At 41.2% G+C, this 15,960-nt stretch overlaps 1 protein-coding gene across 5 annotated transcripts in view; it reads left to right on the plus strand.

Annotated features, from left to right (window-relative positions):
- The window catches only part of pbx3b (pre-B-cell leukemia homeobox 3b), a 58,381-nt gene extending 42,852 nt beyond the window's left edge, over positions 1 to 15,529 (plus strand). The window contains exons 3-11 of one of the 5 annotated variants that reach the window (XM_069178502.1): positions 2,442 to 2,683; positions 3,639 to 3,829; positions 4,872 to 5,007; positions 5,823 to 5,852; positions 9,802 to 9,967; positions 10,545 to 10,622; positions 11,102 to 11,214; positions 12,107 to 12,196; positions 13,820 to 15,529. In XM_069178502.1, coding sequence (XP_069034603.1) covers positions 2,442 to 2,683; positions 3,639 to 3,829; positions 4,872 to 5,007; positions 5,823 to 5,852; positions 9,802 to 9,967; positions 10,545 to 10,622; positions 11,102 to 11,214; positions 12,107 to 12,196; positions 13,820 to 13,912 — 1,139 coding nt within the window. In that variant the 3' untranslated portion in view covers positions 13,913 to 15,529. The remainder of the gene's footprint in view (positions 1 to 2,441; positions 2,684 to 3,638; positions 3,830 to 4,871; positions 5,008 to 5,822; positions 5,853 to 9,801; positions 9,968 to 10,544; positions 10,623 to 11,101; positions 11,215 to 12,106; positions 12,197 to 13,819) is intronic. The other 4 variants (XM_069178504.1, XM_069178505.1, XM_069178506.1 and 1 more) reach the window with 4 other exon arrangements.
- Positions 15,530 to 15,960: the final 431 nt, after the last annotated feature.

Here is a 15,960-nt window from a genome sequence, read left to right on the forward strand (position 1 = left end):
GCATTGCGGTTCTAGAATGTGACTGTGGAATTGTAACTTACTATACAGATTTGTCAACCACACAGCAAATTAAAGATATTATCTCACTTCCAGCTTATATTGTGGAAGTTGCGTGATGATGCCGAGCTCAGGCCGTGAATCCGCAATCTTTAGCTCCTCCAACAAAAGGCGCACGGCAAGAGACGCCGAGACAGAGATATGGTTTATTTTTTATTTATTTTTTATTTTTGTACTATATATGTGCTCGTGACGTACGCGCCATCCCTCCCAACACGTTATGAATGACCAGCCAGAGCTGCTGTGGCACAAATACACCCTGGTGGACTCCTGCAGGGCCGCGTGCTTCTCGGAGCAGCACAGTAATCATTTTTATCCTGCTGATTTCCCAAATAGAAATGGACACGTATGATAAAAATGTCACGGCCACTCCACATGTCAGCGGACTAACAGGATTACATGTCACTTTCTAACGTCTCGCTCTGTTTTCCTTTGGTGTGAATGGCCACAGTATTGCACACAGGAACTTTGTGGTAATATACGGTAAGAGACAAGTAGCTCTTTATGGCCTGTGATTATTTAGTTTGAATGAAACCAGTGATTTATGCCCATTTAGCTGAAAAGCCCTGTAAATTCCCTCAGCTGCATTTCCCCTGGATATAGTGGATATAGAGTGAGCCGAGTGAAAGTGACAACTGGGTTTGGTGTGGAAATGCACGCTGCGTCCCAGAGTTATATTTAATATACCTGACATGAAAAACGTGCCTACCTACTTACCACCACCCGCAGCACAAAAGAAAGTGCAGCCTGCTGAGCTCGTGTTGAATCAGAGAGTGGGAGTAAATACTGAATTAGGGAAATATGAACCGTTGTGGCAGACAAACCACCAGCTATTAGAGCATGTTGAGATATGTTGCCAGGCATCTGGTCAGTCAACATTTGAGTCATGTGCCATTCGGCTTCATGCTGCACAAACTGGAATAGAAACAGTCGAGTCCGTCCAGAATGATCGCTTTGGGTGGAGCCGTGCAAATGCAGTGTGATGTGGATGAGGGTTAGTGGAGCAGCGGCATATTGTCCACATGGATGGCTTGGCTCCTGCGAGCCTGATGGAGCCTTGTCCAGCATCTCAATGTCTCCAACACAAATAGCCACATTCATCCACTCCTCTCACACCATTACACCTAAAAGACTCAAAGCCAGCCGATCCATAAATAGAGGCAAATTTGTTTTTCAATGGCACTGCAGCTGAACAAAACACCAACAGAGATGAAAACATCACAGTAGTGGCTACATTTTTTTTTTTTTTTTCCCCTTTATCCAGGATTGTGTTTATATGAAAGATATAAAGAGCAAAAGGAGTGTTTTTTTCTTTAGTATTTACTCCTGTGGATGGTGTGCAGGGTCAGTCGGTCACCGCATGCTAAAAGGGATTCTCTGATTGCATGCCTACTGGCTGACACAATAGAGCCACTAATCTTCTTATTTAGAATCCAGAGGCGGCCATATCTTAATGAAGCTGTAATGAGCTGTTGAAAACCCCTGAATTGCGGGAGGGATTATTGAATTGAAACAACTCGGGTAATCATAACGTTCGAGTAGCCACTCAGTATTTACTGCCCATTGAGCCACATTTTTATCCACTTATTAGCCTGGATCACTTGAGCTTGTTTTTTTGCTGTAATTCTGACCCTCAGTGTTCCTGTTTATTCTCTGAAAGGCCGGGCATTGTGGCTGCATTGCGCGTGCATCCAGGTGTGCATGTACGCTATCTGCTGTGTGATTACGACTTGCTGACAGGCTGGCGAGACAGAAAACCGGAGGAAATAAACAGCGGGATCCGAGAACAAAAACAGAAGTCAGGAATGAGCACTTTGCAGAGAATCGCCTCGGCACTCATTTCGCCTTAATGCAGATTGTTATTGCATCTTTGAATACTGCCAGATCAGGACTGTAAGATAACAAAAGATTCGAGACTTATAAGCAAATAGATATGAGGAAAAGCAGCAGATACTTTCTGGAGTTCCCCGCATTCACTGTGTCAAAGACAGAGACACTCACTAGAGGTATAGTTTTCTGTTTAGCATCCTTTCACAGAGTAGAAGTGCCACTTCACCATTGAGCATTTGTCAGTTTATGGATGTTGCCTGTCATGTCAGCCTTCCCGTACACACAGTGTGCAGCGCAGTGTAAATAAAAGACAACAGGCATAGACATGGGCGACAGGAGCACAGCACATACACAGGAGGCACTCAGTTCATACCTGCATGGGAAACATCACACTAAAGCACACTAGGTAAACACAATGCTTTCAAAATGCACTCACAAATTCAGTGAGTCTATTTAATCAGTATTTTTTTTAATTAATTGTGTTATTTTTTCCAGTCCTAAAATGTCCCTGGATGGCATTATCTGAAACTGTCCCCGTTTATGTGTTGCTGCAGGTCTCAGCATTCGTGGTGCCCAGGAGGAGGATCCCCCAGACCCGCAGCTCATGCGTTTAGACAACATGCTGCTGGCAGAGGGAGTGGCGGGACCAGAGAAAGGTGGTGGATCTGCTGCTGCTGCAGCTGCTGCTGCGGCCTCGGGCGGGGCGGCCGACAACTCCATCGAACATTCCGACTACAGAGCCAAACTCACCCAGATCAGACAGATCTACCACACGGAGCTGGAGAAATACGAACAGGTGAGGACGGGGTCTTCACAAGGTTAAGAGCTTCCCAAGTACTGCTTCGGTATTAACACTGCACGCTTCTTCATGCTCCTTCGCTCTACATCCAGATAAAGAACAACAGCATAAATATTATTTTTGCACTATTGAAAGGTTTAAATAACCATGTAACTACCAGCTATTTTAAATGTCACTGTATATTGGAATGGACCTATTGAGTTGTCTGCTTCCCTTCACCCAGAACAACGTATTTCTTACATCATCTAGAATATTGAAGTGAATATGTATAATGAGAGAGAATGTATTATCAGCTCGGAAAAAAAATTGCAGCATTATTCACTGTGCTGTAGTTGATTATCGAGAGATCCAAAGGAGTGCCCCAGTCCTCTGTGTTAAATGAAAGTATGATCAGCTCCTTCACCTAGCACTTTGAGCCTGCCATTAAACACAGAGGCATTATGGGCGAAAATAGAAGGTGTAACAGTGATGCCTCAGCAAGCCAGCGAGGTAAATTAGACTAATTTACTCTGCGCTCTCCGAGAAACGAGGTGGGCATGTGGGGGCACACAACACTTCGCCTGGAGTAAATGCATCTTTCTTAAGGGTGTTTCCAGGTTTTAATTATCTAAATGTAAATACTTAACGAATTTTACTCAGAGTAATGAGCTAAAGTGTGCACTACGTAAATGAGTTATTCTAATTAATCATGTATGAACTACTGGTTTAGTGAAAAGCTGTTTAAATTCACTCTGCATTAGGGCCAAGCCAAACTGCAAATCTGCATTTATTCAAAGATGACTTCAGCTATTATGTCATCTCAGTCAAACAGTGCACTTTGTTGAAGTCGTATGAAATTAACTAATTTAATATAAGAAACATTCATACAAATTTAGAAAAATTAGTCTTTTGGAAGTTGTCACAAACTGATTGCAGCGAGTCATGTCATTTACAGAACTCTGTCTTTTGGCAGGCGTGTAACGAATTCACTACGCACGTGATGAACCTGCTGAGAGAACAGTCTCGCACGCGGCCCATCTCTCCCAAAGAGATCGAGCGCATGGTGGGAATCATCCACCGTAAGTTCAGCTCCATCCAGATGCAGCTGAAGCAAAGCACCTGTGAGGCTGTCATGATCCTGCGCTCCAGATTCCTTGATGCCAGGTCAGTGCATCATGCGTGTTTACTATATACGTGTACGTGTATAGGTGTGTGTGTGTGTGTGTGTGTGTGTGTGTGCGCGCGCGCGTGTGTTTGGTATCTAGAAACTTTTATTGCTTCTGTATGACCCACATAAGCAAATCCATTGGGCGAGGTCATTTTTAGACTGTGGGCAGGTCTGAAGTTTCTCTTACTTTTCTGGCACAGCACACAGTGTGAGCACTACAGAGATGCATTATTTTAATTGCGTTCGTGCTCCATGCGTTATCCATTTTCAAGACAATCCTGCCTTCACACCTGAGAGCAGTTAAGACCAAATGACACGGCGGCATGTGCAATGGATAGATGGGAGGTCATCAGCAGGTGTTTTGGATTACACTAATCACTGACAACGTGCTGCAGTGTGGTGCGCCGCGGAGAGCGGCACAAGTTCGGGCCAAACAGGCCAAGTGGAAGCACATTTGCTGCCCACTGCCTGTGTGAAGCGCAGTAAACAAGGCAAAATAAGCAAATGCTCAACAACATGATAAGTACTGCCCTTGGGAGGGAAGGGGACCCAGATATAGTTAGAGCTTGCTTGTTTCTAGTGGAGATCCCTGGGGCTGTGGCACTTCAGGAACAATGCTCAACTGGGCATGCTATGATTTCTATAATGTACCGAGATGCACTCCGACTGGGCTTTGCGCTCCATCACGAAGCCCACCCATCCGCTGCACTAAACTCTGCACATTACACGCTTGGACTGGAGATTGGAGACCAACAGACCAAATTAAACATTGTATGTGTTTTGTGGCTGTGTGTGTTTGTTTGTGTGTCTGTGTGTGCTTGTCAGTTTATTGGTTGGGGTCTTTTCTTCTGTGTTGACAAGACTCTTGGAGCAGGACACGATATCCCGCTCCTGAGGGCCCTTAGAGCCCATTCCTCATTATTTTCACCATTTATGTGTGAGATTGATTGTGCAATTTGTGCAATCCAAATGGATGAGTTAATGCTAGTCTCACTAATAGGCTCACTCGGCCTTTCTCTCGTTTTGCTCCTCACTCAGGCGGAAAAGGAGAAACTTCAGCAAGCAGGCGACAGAAATTTTGAACGAATACTTCTACTCGCACCTCAGCAACCCGTATCCGAGCGAGGAGGCGAAAGAGGAGCTGGCCAAGAAGTGCAGCATCACAGTTTCCCAGGTGGGTAGTTCTCATCTAACAGTAGCTGGTAGGTAATCAAGGTGGGAAAGGCTAAAGCCTAGAGGGATAGTTACCGTAGGTCACACCACCAAGACACAATGTCCTTTGCTAACCTTGACATTGTGACTGCCTAATGATGCTTCAGTCAAGGCTGGTCCCAGTCAGTCAGAGCAGGGCCACAGGGAAGGGAGGCCTATATCATCTCAGCCTCAATCAAAGCACTATGCTGTCCTTCCTTAGCCGCCCCAATGCTGGCTCCCCTGCCATTTTTCCCTCTCATTCCCATCCACCATGTGTGCTCTCTCTGTTGCCTGGTCAGTCGCTCAGGTCATAAGCTGGGAAGGAAAAAAAAAATGGCATCATCCATTACTTTAAGAAAAGCAGCTAAAGTCTGGTGCTTGAAAACACTGGATGATACTGGGTATTTACTTGTATGTTTGCTCTTCAAGTGACCTTGCAGGAGTCTGCTAATTCACAGTTATATTTTACACTTAAAGATGCGACTTTCCCACTTTATATATATCATAGCCTCCTCGTTGGGTAAACCTGAAGGCAATATCTCTCACACCTAACCCCCACATCCAAAGTATTATTATCCTGTGCTCTCTTTTCCTGCTAGGATTGTGACTACTATCTAGATTCTTTATTCTCTATTGTTCTATGGTTGTCCTCATGAGACACGATATCAGAGAAACATGAATCTATACAATAATCTGCAGTGTTTTTTTCTGTGTGGGGAGGGGGTGATGAGGGGTATATTGAGTGTAGTCATGAAGAGTCAGATACTGTAAAAGCCCATTCTTTTTTGCCTTCAGGGGGTGGGAAGCACCATCACAGTATCACAGGTATGTCATAACTTCTCCTGATCCACTGTTTTCATTTTTTTTTTGTACCTCCTCTGTTTATGTATGTAATAGCCTCACAGTTTTCCACTGCACAGAACCTCCCTCCCTCACACTACTGGATCAATGCTAATGTTATAATACAGTGTTTGAAGTTTGAATTTATCTTTATAAAAAAAAAAAAAAAAAAAAAAAAAAAAAAAAAAGTGGATACGAATTTTCAGCATTTACATCCCACCTTTAAATCACACAAGACCACAGCCTATTTTTGATTGATTCATATTTTTTACACTACACCCATGTTATCACCATATTATGTGTACAAATGTGTCACATGTAACTTTACTTTTTGACTATTGTTTACCACATTATCTGTTCGTTTTTGGTCGTTGAATTGGTTTTGAATCTTCAGACTGCGTTCTCAATTTATTTACCCCCCTCCCACCTGGTGATCATCATGTACTTTACAGCAGTTTAAAGAAATGGAGCTCCACTCTGTTTACCGAGTGCCTCCCAAAACTGGCCACTGTACCAGTTACCATGAGAACAAAATCAGTCTATCCAGAAATTAGAGGGGCTTTTAAAAATTCACTTCAACTCATCTCAGGCCCCATTAGTGGCGGACTCCTCGACAAGCGGAGACCATGGCAGACATTCTTATTGACTTATTCTTAGTGCTTTGGCTCATTTTAAGTGAGTAACAAAGTCGGAGGCTTGACATAATGCCGGGTGCTCTGTAAGTATGTTATCCCTCACCGTGGCCGAACCTTTCAGAGTCACAAACGGCTCGCTGTGGTCACACCGAGGGCTCGGCCGAGTCATTTATCAAACACCCCCAAACTCTTTTTGCGGTGCTTTGTTGATTGCACAAGTAGTTCATTAAGTAAACACCATCCGTTGTGAATGGTATGCCAATATTGCTCCGCAGCTTTGCTCAATACATCATCGCTGATGAAATACCCTGCATCATTTTAGCGGGGATCATTTAAAATGCATGTGATGCACAGTCATCCTCCATGACTGCGAACTCTATGCAGTGTTTTCTTTCTTTTTTCTTTTTTTTTAATTTCAAATGTCCTTAAATTGCTGCAGTGATAACGTCAAACTAACAAAATTTGAATGATTACATTATTATCTGACTGTTCTGTGTCTGATTTGATTACTATATCCTGTTTGTTTAAAGCAAATAGCTGAAGTGCATTGATATATTGACGTTGCTAATATTACCTAAGTGGGTCTCTAAATGCAGAGGCCTGTCCTATTTTCTCTGTCACTTTGCATGTGCATTGTAATGAAGGCATGGGATTACATGGTTGTAGTTTGGTTGGAGGGTTTTCAGATATTTTATGTAATCTGTGCGACTGGAACACCGCTCACCATTTAAAACCTGACTCCAGAGCAGAGACAAATTTACATTGTCAAAATTTATAGGCATTTTCTTCTGAGTGACACTTTTCAATATTTCGACTATTCATTATAAATACAGCGTACTGACAGCTTTGTGTTTGGATTTAAGGCTTACATTAGGGCATTATAACCCCAGATATGATCACAGAGGGATCATGCATTGCCTTACATGCACCAGAGAGTAGGATTGACTTGAAATAGGGTGAAATACATAGTTTGAATTATTAACTACAGCTCCACGGTCTGTCTAGTGGGCAGCGATGAAGGCACCGGTATCATGTCCTTGCCAGGAGTCTGCATGGTCATTATACAATCGCTGCCTTTGAGGCAGCTGATGTCAGGTAATTCAGCCTCACAACCTGGTTCTCACCAAACACAGGAGTCAATTGAATGCATGGCCTGCCACGAAATAAAAGGGGAATTAGTTGTGTAGATTGGGTTGTGCTACACACCTTCCAGTGTTGTGCATTTGTTCAATATTTAGCTGAACCCGAGCTTCACTAAAGCCGGAGTTCAGTGGGCAGGAGAGAAATGTGTGTGTCGAGCAAAGATTTGACGCCAACACTGCTGAGTCTGTTCAGGCTTGTAACCCCATGAAGTTGTAGACTTTAGTCAGAACACACTTCATTATGAGGGAGGAGAACAGAGTAGAAAAAGTTGTAAAAAGTTGATGTTTCAGTTGTTTATATTTGATGAAATAATCTGTCACATTTAACTTAAGAGTTTGCTCGCCTCAGTCCTGCATACTGTGTTAATCAGTAAACAAATGTATATTCTGTATCCATTAAGTCACACTTAATGATAAAGATATGTCTTCATGAGGAAACAGCACAACTGACAATCTAATAAATGTAGATCTGTTTAATACACTGTTTGTATGAACATTCTGTTAAATTAAACGGCGTGATGAGCTTTAGAAAACATTTTCTGTGGTTTTCGGGTTTGTGGGCAAATTGTGAGCTGTCTGAAAGAGCGAGAATATTGTATCGTCTTTGGCTCTACAATCCACTATAAGCAGGTTAAGTAAAAAGGATGATGGCCAGGGCTTTCATTGCTTCCAATTAAACCTTGCTTGTTAGTTTAACCTCTAGGTAAACCCATCAAACAATTGATGTCAAGGAAACCCTGCCAACAGTGGGCCTCGCCTGAATGGTCATTAATTTTAATTGCCTAGATATTAAAGATTTAGAGCACAGAGACGTGCAGGATAGAAATGATCTGATGTCCTGCAAATCCAGTCAGTTTTTACGCCACAGCATTGGCGGGCTGCTGGGGATATTAAAATTTAAGCACATGGGTGGAAATTAAATAAAGCGTCATTAGGGGCAGCTGCTCTTTGGCTGGTCCAGCCGTGGGCTGCAGGGCCTGAGAGGGGGGCTGCAGCACAGTGACAAGACACTCTAATTTATAGGACCATTAAAAACAAGCATCATCTCATTATTATTCCACTGTTATTGCAGAGGCAGCATTCACACATAAGGTTCACCTCTCATACAACTTTTCAGTGTCTGATGTTGGACGTCATCATTTCAATTCAACAGAATTAACATTTCCAACTGCTCTAAATCTGAATGTACCCAGTTTTTATTAACATTAATTTGATCTCAATGTGTGCCTTTAGTGTTCCAGTTAACTTCAGTAAAACATACAAAGTTGTTTTTTTTTTAAACACACCAGTTAACATTGACTGCTCCAACAATCTGTTTACTGCTCCACATGTCTGCAGGTCTTCTTCCTCTTCCTCTCTTGTTTTTGACAATTGGAAACAAAAGTTGCTTTCCAAATCAATGAGCATGCATGCGTACACGTACACACGCACGCACACGCACACACGCACACACACACACACACACACACACACACACACACACACACACACACACTGTTAACTGAGGTGACTGTTCATTAGATTATAAGGTGGTATACATGCTTGAATAAGAATTCTTAGTCAAATATCAATATTTAACAAAACTATGCCATGTTTTCCAATATTTACAATGTTTATGAGAAATCTGACTTGAAGACTCACAAATAACCAACAACTTGCAGCTGTATTTGGAATTTGTAATTTAATCATTTAAATGTACTAATTGTCCACATATTTACAAAAGGTGTCAATCACCGAGAGTCACTGCTCAGTGGAATCAGTGAGCATTCTTTAGAGGATTAAATGTGAACATTTATATGATTTAACTAAGGGAAATGTCAGAGTCTGTATCCTTAACAACCAGTCCTGATATGAGAAATATATATATATAGTACACTGACTTTAGTGTCTGAGCAAACGGAGCCCCTTGTGTTTTAGTTTTGTCAGGAGACAGATCTGAGAGCATGTCATGCTCCCATCCATGAGAAGACACAAGTGGCTCCCGATTATGGCTTAATTAGCTTGTGTACCCGGCGGACATTACTGCAGGGGCTGGGAATTGGGTACTTGATGGACCCAAACATGACATCTTGAAACAATCACACTGCTCAGTGCACGGTGCTGTGGCTGCTTGACGTCTGACTCCTCTGCTCCTCCTCCCTCTGCTCTCCCACACAGGTATCCAACTGGTTTGGCAACAAAAGGATCCGGTACAAGAAAAATATCGGCAAGTTTCAGGAAGAAGCCAACCTGTATGCCGCCAAGACTGCTGTAAATGCAGCACACGCTGTAGCCGCTGCAGTGCAGAACAGCCAGGCCAACTCCCCTACCACACCTAACTCCGGTAGGCACTCCTGCATATACACAAAAAACAAAAAGATCTGCCCTCTGCCTCAGCCCTTAACCTGCTGCCTGCCTCACTCTCTCATGCACCATTCACACAGGCAAGAGTGACAGGCTCTGCTCCCAGCTTGGGGATCACAGTGTCTCCTGTCTATAAGACAGTTGATGCCAAGCAAACTCATGCATAAAGACAGCGTTCCTGACTTGTGAACCGAGAACACATGTATTTTTGGCAAAATATATATAAAAAAGGAGAATTTCAAAATATTGCCATGGGATTTGTTTTCCCTTGACTTTCTGTCAACTTCCTGTCATTTGTAATGTAATGGTATGTAGTCCCACAATGGTAGAGCTTTTGATGCAAAATAAAGTGAAACTTAATTGCTGGGAGCATTTTACCTACATTAATAGTATTATACCAAAATATCATTATATCGTATTGAATCATATTAAAACAGGAAGCCTAAAAGGGCATGTTTAGTCCAGTTTAACTAGTAATGTCATGCTGAGTTTGGGCTAGGTTGACCTGCATCGGGATGTGGTAAGCTTATGAAGTGGTCCCTTTTTCTTGCACCCAGGATTCCAGATGAAAGATGAAGAGTTTCAGCTGGATTCTGCAGAGAGCAAAAACACTCTTTTAAGCAACATGTTTACTGGTACTGGTCTTTTCATAAGCTTCTTATTGTCCTTGTCATTTACCATGTGAAACCTCCCTGCCAATTTTAGATTGGAAGTAGGTGATGTGGAACAATTGGGAGCTTAAGCGACCAACCACATATAGATAGAACCGGTCCCCTTGTGTCATGTGATATTCATTTCATTTGTGTTCACCGCATTCGTAAAAAAAAAAGAAAAGATCTTCAGTCCTCCTGCATATCGCCCTCCTCTGTTTGGTTCCTTGCTTTCCTTCCTTCACCCTTGTAGTTGCTTGCTTCATGGGAGTGTTTCTTCGGTGTATTCGTCTGCTTGAGTCGGGTCTGTTTATGCAGACATGTGCGTGGTGTGTGTGTCTGCGTTCTGTGTGTGTGGTGTGTGTGTCTGCGTTCTGTGTGTGTGTGTGTGTGTGTGTGTGTGCGCGTGTTTTCCCTTTATAGCCCTTCTCATGTATTCAGCTACTTACATCTTCCCTTTCCAGGTTCTTCAGGTTCTTTTAACCTCCCAAACTCTGGGGACATGTTCTTGAGCATGCAGAGTCTGAATGGGGATTCTTACCAAGGGGCACAAGTTGGAGCCAATGTACAGTCACAGGTAGGATCAACAATCAGGGACAGTTCCTGACAACCAGTGCAGAGAGCTGTCCTTGTCTTGCCTGTGTACTGAGCCATCCACAGTGCAGTCTGAAGCACATTCAACCAAAAAATAGAAAATAAGAAATACACGCTGCTCATGCGAGGGCAGTTCAAATTACCAGGCGAGGCCTCAAGTAACATCTGATTGACTGAAGTGTTTACTGACTATTTCGCTTTGGATGGAATATTTTGGCAGCCAAAATATAATCCCACCCCACTGCTACCATGCCACAAAGCAATATCCTGGTTACTATTCCAAACATTTTGTGAATGCATTTGGCTTTGACTTGAGCTCTTGGGTTGGTATTGGGTTTTTGGGACTACGTTTTTTTTTCCCCTTTTTTTTTTCTGTACTCTATATTGCTATCTTCCTGTCTCATCTTGTTATTGTTTGTTGTTGATGTCTTCCATTTTGTGAGTTTAATGCAGTTACACACTCTCCGCACACTCACTACCATGCACTTTTGAAAAAAAAAAAAAAAAAAAATAGAAAAAAAAATTAATGCCTATTTATGATTAAGGTAGAAATAAAAATTCATTTAAAAGAGCCATAGTGTATGTGCTGTTATTTTCACTTATGCTTTTATGTTTGTTTTTTTATTTACAAATCCATAGTCACTATATAAAATAATAGATTTGAGCATGCTCATAATTAGTATGTTTTTGTTTTTTTTCTCATTAGAAACTCTATGAGCTGTGCTATATGTTTAGTACCTTTTGCTGTCTCAGGAGTCCTTTTTTGATTTCACACTAGTTAGTGTCTTTTGCTTCACTGAGCATGTTCACAGTTAGCGTTGGACCGCTGCGAGACACCCAGTTGACCAGTTTGTCCACCTTGTCTGTCCCTTCAGGTGGATACCCTGCGCCATGTTATCAGTCAGACGGCAGGATACAATGATGCTCCGGGGGGAAACACCATGTACAGTCCACATAGCTTAAACGTAAGTCTGATTTTTATTGGTGTAGATTGTTGAGACAAAGGCAGTGTAAAAATTTGCTCTTGCAGTTTTTCCCCATCAAAATATGCTGTAGTTTAATTCTATTTAATTGAATTTCAGTTTATTATATTGCTTGACAGCCTGTGCATGACCCATAAAACTAGTCATTGCCACTTTGTCACCTGACATCAACACAGGTCGCATTTATTAAAGCACATTAGGGGGAATATGATCAGCTTCTTTACCTTTAGAAACACTTTAAGAAAACTAAAACTGAAAAAGAGAATTAAAAAAGGGATCTTTCTCTGCGCCGTATCTGTTGCATTTTCAGCTGTTTGAAATGCATCACGGAATTTTCCATAGACTTATCTTCATGATAAAATATGAACATGTGATCGCCCGCAGCCATGAATTCCATCTTCCCTGATGAGGTTTGATATGGCGCCTTTTTGTAAAGCAGCACATAATCTGAAGCTATCAGAGTAAAGATTAATTTCGTTGATGAGAGAGGATGAAGACTGAAGGAGAAAGAGAGAGAGAAAGAGAAATAGTATCAGACAGCTCTCTCTGCACTATATCAGAACCACAGCATTTGCTCTCTTTATATTGTTATGCCTGTTGGGTAAATTGCACGCATATTCACCGTTTAATATTATTTAAAGCTTAACCATCAAAATAAGGAATTAAATTTACAGAAAGGTTACTAAACATAAAAAAAAAAAAAAAAAAAAAAAAAAAAAAAAAAAAGATTTGTGTGAAACAAAATTAACATGTTTTATGTAAACAAATGGTGGCGGTTGCTGTTGGTGTCATTTTATCTTTGCTGTAGCTTTATTGCTATAAGCTCTTTAGACACGTCAACTCCGAGCAGGATCAAGTGTTTTTCACTTTCTCACAAGGTTTCTCACTTCCATGTGCAGTGTAGACCTGTGCCTAGTGGCTCCCCGGAGCTCAGTGTGATCCCTCCTGAAACACTAACTGACAGCACTGAATAACATGAAAACAGAGAAGCAGAACAAAAGAGGAACACAGGAATAAAATATGCTCTGAACAACAAATAATAGCAAAGCTCCTATTTTTGGGGGGTTTTTGAGCAAAAATGCAGAAATTGGCTAAAATATTCGCATAGACTAACCTTTAGCTTTGTTGGTGGTGACGTAGAGGGATCCAGTAAAGGCTAGGTCACGCCTGGGGCAAAGCAAAGTCAGGCTGGCTAAGACTGGCTCTCTTGGAGAGGCCCTGCCTTGTCACTTTCACTCAGCTCTCCCCACCTCACCCGGCCCGAGCCCTCCCTCTTCCTGACTGACAGGAGAATATGTAGCGACAAGCTGTCGGTCGCTGCTGAAATCTGCTTAGACACTGATTTCAGGGACTGCTCCCATTGGTCGGGACACAAGACAAATTTGTTTTTGAGAGCCTCTTTGCTGATGCCACTGTAATGCAAAGACGGGACTAATCACAAAGCATCACTGTGTCTGCAACATTTTAATATCAGCTGACACCGTAGTGCAACCAGAATCTCATCTTTTTTTAGTTTCCCTTCCATTTTCGGAGCGTCTAGAGTTTACAGAGCTCGTATTACAGAGTGTGTGATTGTAATCTCAACCTTTCCCTTTTCTGTCCTAGGCTAATGGGGGATGGCAAGATGCAACGACTCCGTCTTCTGTAATATCTCCAACAGAAGGACCTGGAAGTGTGCACTCCGATACCTCGAATTGATCCGCTACTAATGCATCTTCGCCTATAAAGCTGGGCATGGACTTTTTAACTGGCTGACCAACTGAAAAAAAACAAAAAACTTTTCACAACAGATTGGTTTTCCTGTACCTTAAAATCTCCCACAACCATGCCTCTCACATGCAAATGACATCCTCCATTATGAACACCAAGTGTTTCCTGATCGCTCAGTGTTTTCTTTCTGTCTTCATAAATCAAGTGTAATCGCCATGCTTTTATTTGTTTGTTGTATAGGGGTAAACACATACACATGTACAAATAGAAACAGCCCTCAGACGTTACTCTGTAAACTTTCAGAATAATTATCTGCTCTGAACTCAAAGTATTGGATGACACTTGCATATTTTCCGTGACATTTTATGACATTTTAAATGCCCATTTGTTTGATTCTTGATTTAATTGCTACTTTCCATTTTGATAATTGGCTTCTCTTTCAGTTCTTACAATACATAGATTAAAGCAGCTGTTTCTTTGACTGTAATGTGCTCGCAGTCTTGTCCGGCACCTCAACAATGCTGCTGTTGACAGCTCAATGGCAGCTTTGTAGTTACTTTCAAGATTTATTTTTGCCTTACAGCTGTATACATTAGTACCATGAAATGACTATTCAAACTCGAACATAAAGAAGTGTAATTGATTGCTTGACTATAACATGACACCATTCCATATTTTATAATTTGATGTTTAGTATGTACATATGTAAACATTTTTTTTGTACTGCTTATGGAAATCAACAAATCTCCCCCACAGTAGATCATTCCGTCATGACACACAGGAGCAAGGCCCCATTCTGCAGGAAAAGTTGTACATAATATAGCTTAAGAGTAATTATACATCCCCACCAATCAATACACAGCTTTATTACCTCATTCATAGGAACCAATAATTTACCACATTTCTGTAGCTTAGAGTGCTCACTTACTACCTCTAAACAATACCACCACCATAGTTTCTTTGGCCCTTATTTAATGTTTTTATTTTTATTTTTATTTTGATTACATCTTGTAACACTGTACACTCTTCATTCTCTATGTAATCTAATGTATATTTTAATCTTTTAATAAAATGATGTTGCTGTACTGCAACTTAAAATGACAAAAATGTAAAAAAATGAAAATGATAACAATATTAATACCGTGGAAAATACGACGGGGAAGGAGGACGAAGATGTTGTTAGTCTGTGGCTTTTACGAATGGGTGCGATGAACATTGTTGATAAATTAACACCAAACAGTAAAACTGTTGTAAATACTGAAGAAAAAAAAACATTTTGAATGTTGCTCATCTTGTTACTAAATCATGCAAAAAAGAAAAAAAAGGAAAAAAAAAATCACTAAAAACTGTAATGCATAGAGGTTTCAGTATTCAGAACTGTACATTTCCAACTCTGTTCAACAGGGTTCAAGACTTCTTTTCTCTTTTTTCTATTGTATGTGATTCTGAAACTGAAAAGTCATGACAAATGATTTGTGGCAGTGATTCTAATGTATTAAAGATGTTTAGTGTTACTTTCTAACCAGACTACACCCTGGACTGAAAAGTCTTCCTTGTGGTAGTTGTGTAATTTCAAACATGAATAAACCTTTTGCTTTCATGACAGCAAGGTGTGTGTTTTTGTTTTTCATATTTTTTAATTTTCACGTTTGTTGAGCAAGTAGGAGCGGCTTGCAACTTTTCTCTATAAACTACCAGCAAAGGATGCATTTTAATGGAGGGTTGCTGCACCTGTCTATCAATATTAACTTCAGAGTCATTGAAGCCGTTTCTTTCCTCTCATCAATGATAAAACATTTTCATTTAAGAATGCTTCAAATCAAATACAAATTCAGGCTAATATTAAATGTGATTTATTCAGCATGCATGAATATGCTTTTCATGAGGTGAGCTGCAGAAGGTGAGGACTTAACCTGGTTTGCAGCGACTGTGGAGCTGACATGGTTAGTGCAATTAACTGAAATGTCAGCCACTTCTAATTCAGGCTATTTTGTCTGTCTGTTGTGGAAAGGCTAGCTTAATGGATCATTGGTTAC

Source organism: Embiotoca jacksoni, unplaced genomic scaffold (genome assembly GCF_022577435.1).
Source record: "Embiotoca jacksoni isolate LCO1_2020_lvr unplaced genomic scaffold, fEmbJac1.0.p SCAF_8, whole genome shotgun sequence".
NCBI classification, from domain to species: Eukaryota; Metazoa; Chordata; class Actinopteri; family Embiotocidae; genus Embiotoca; species Embiotoca jacksoni.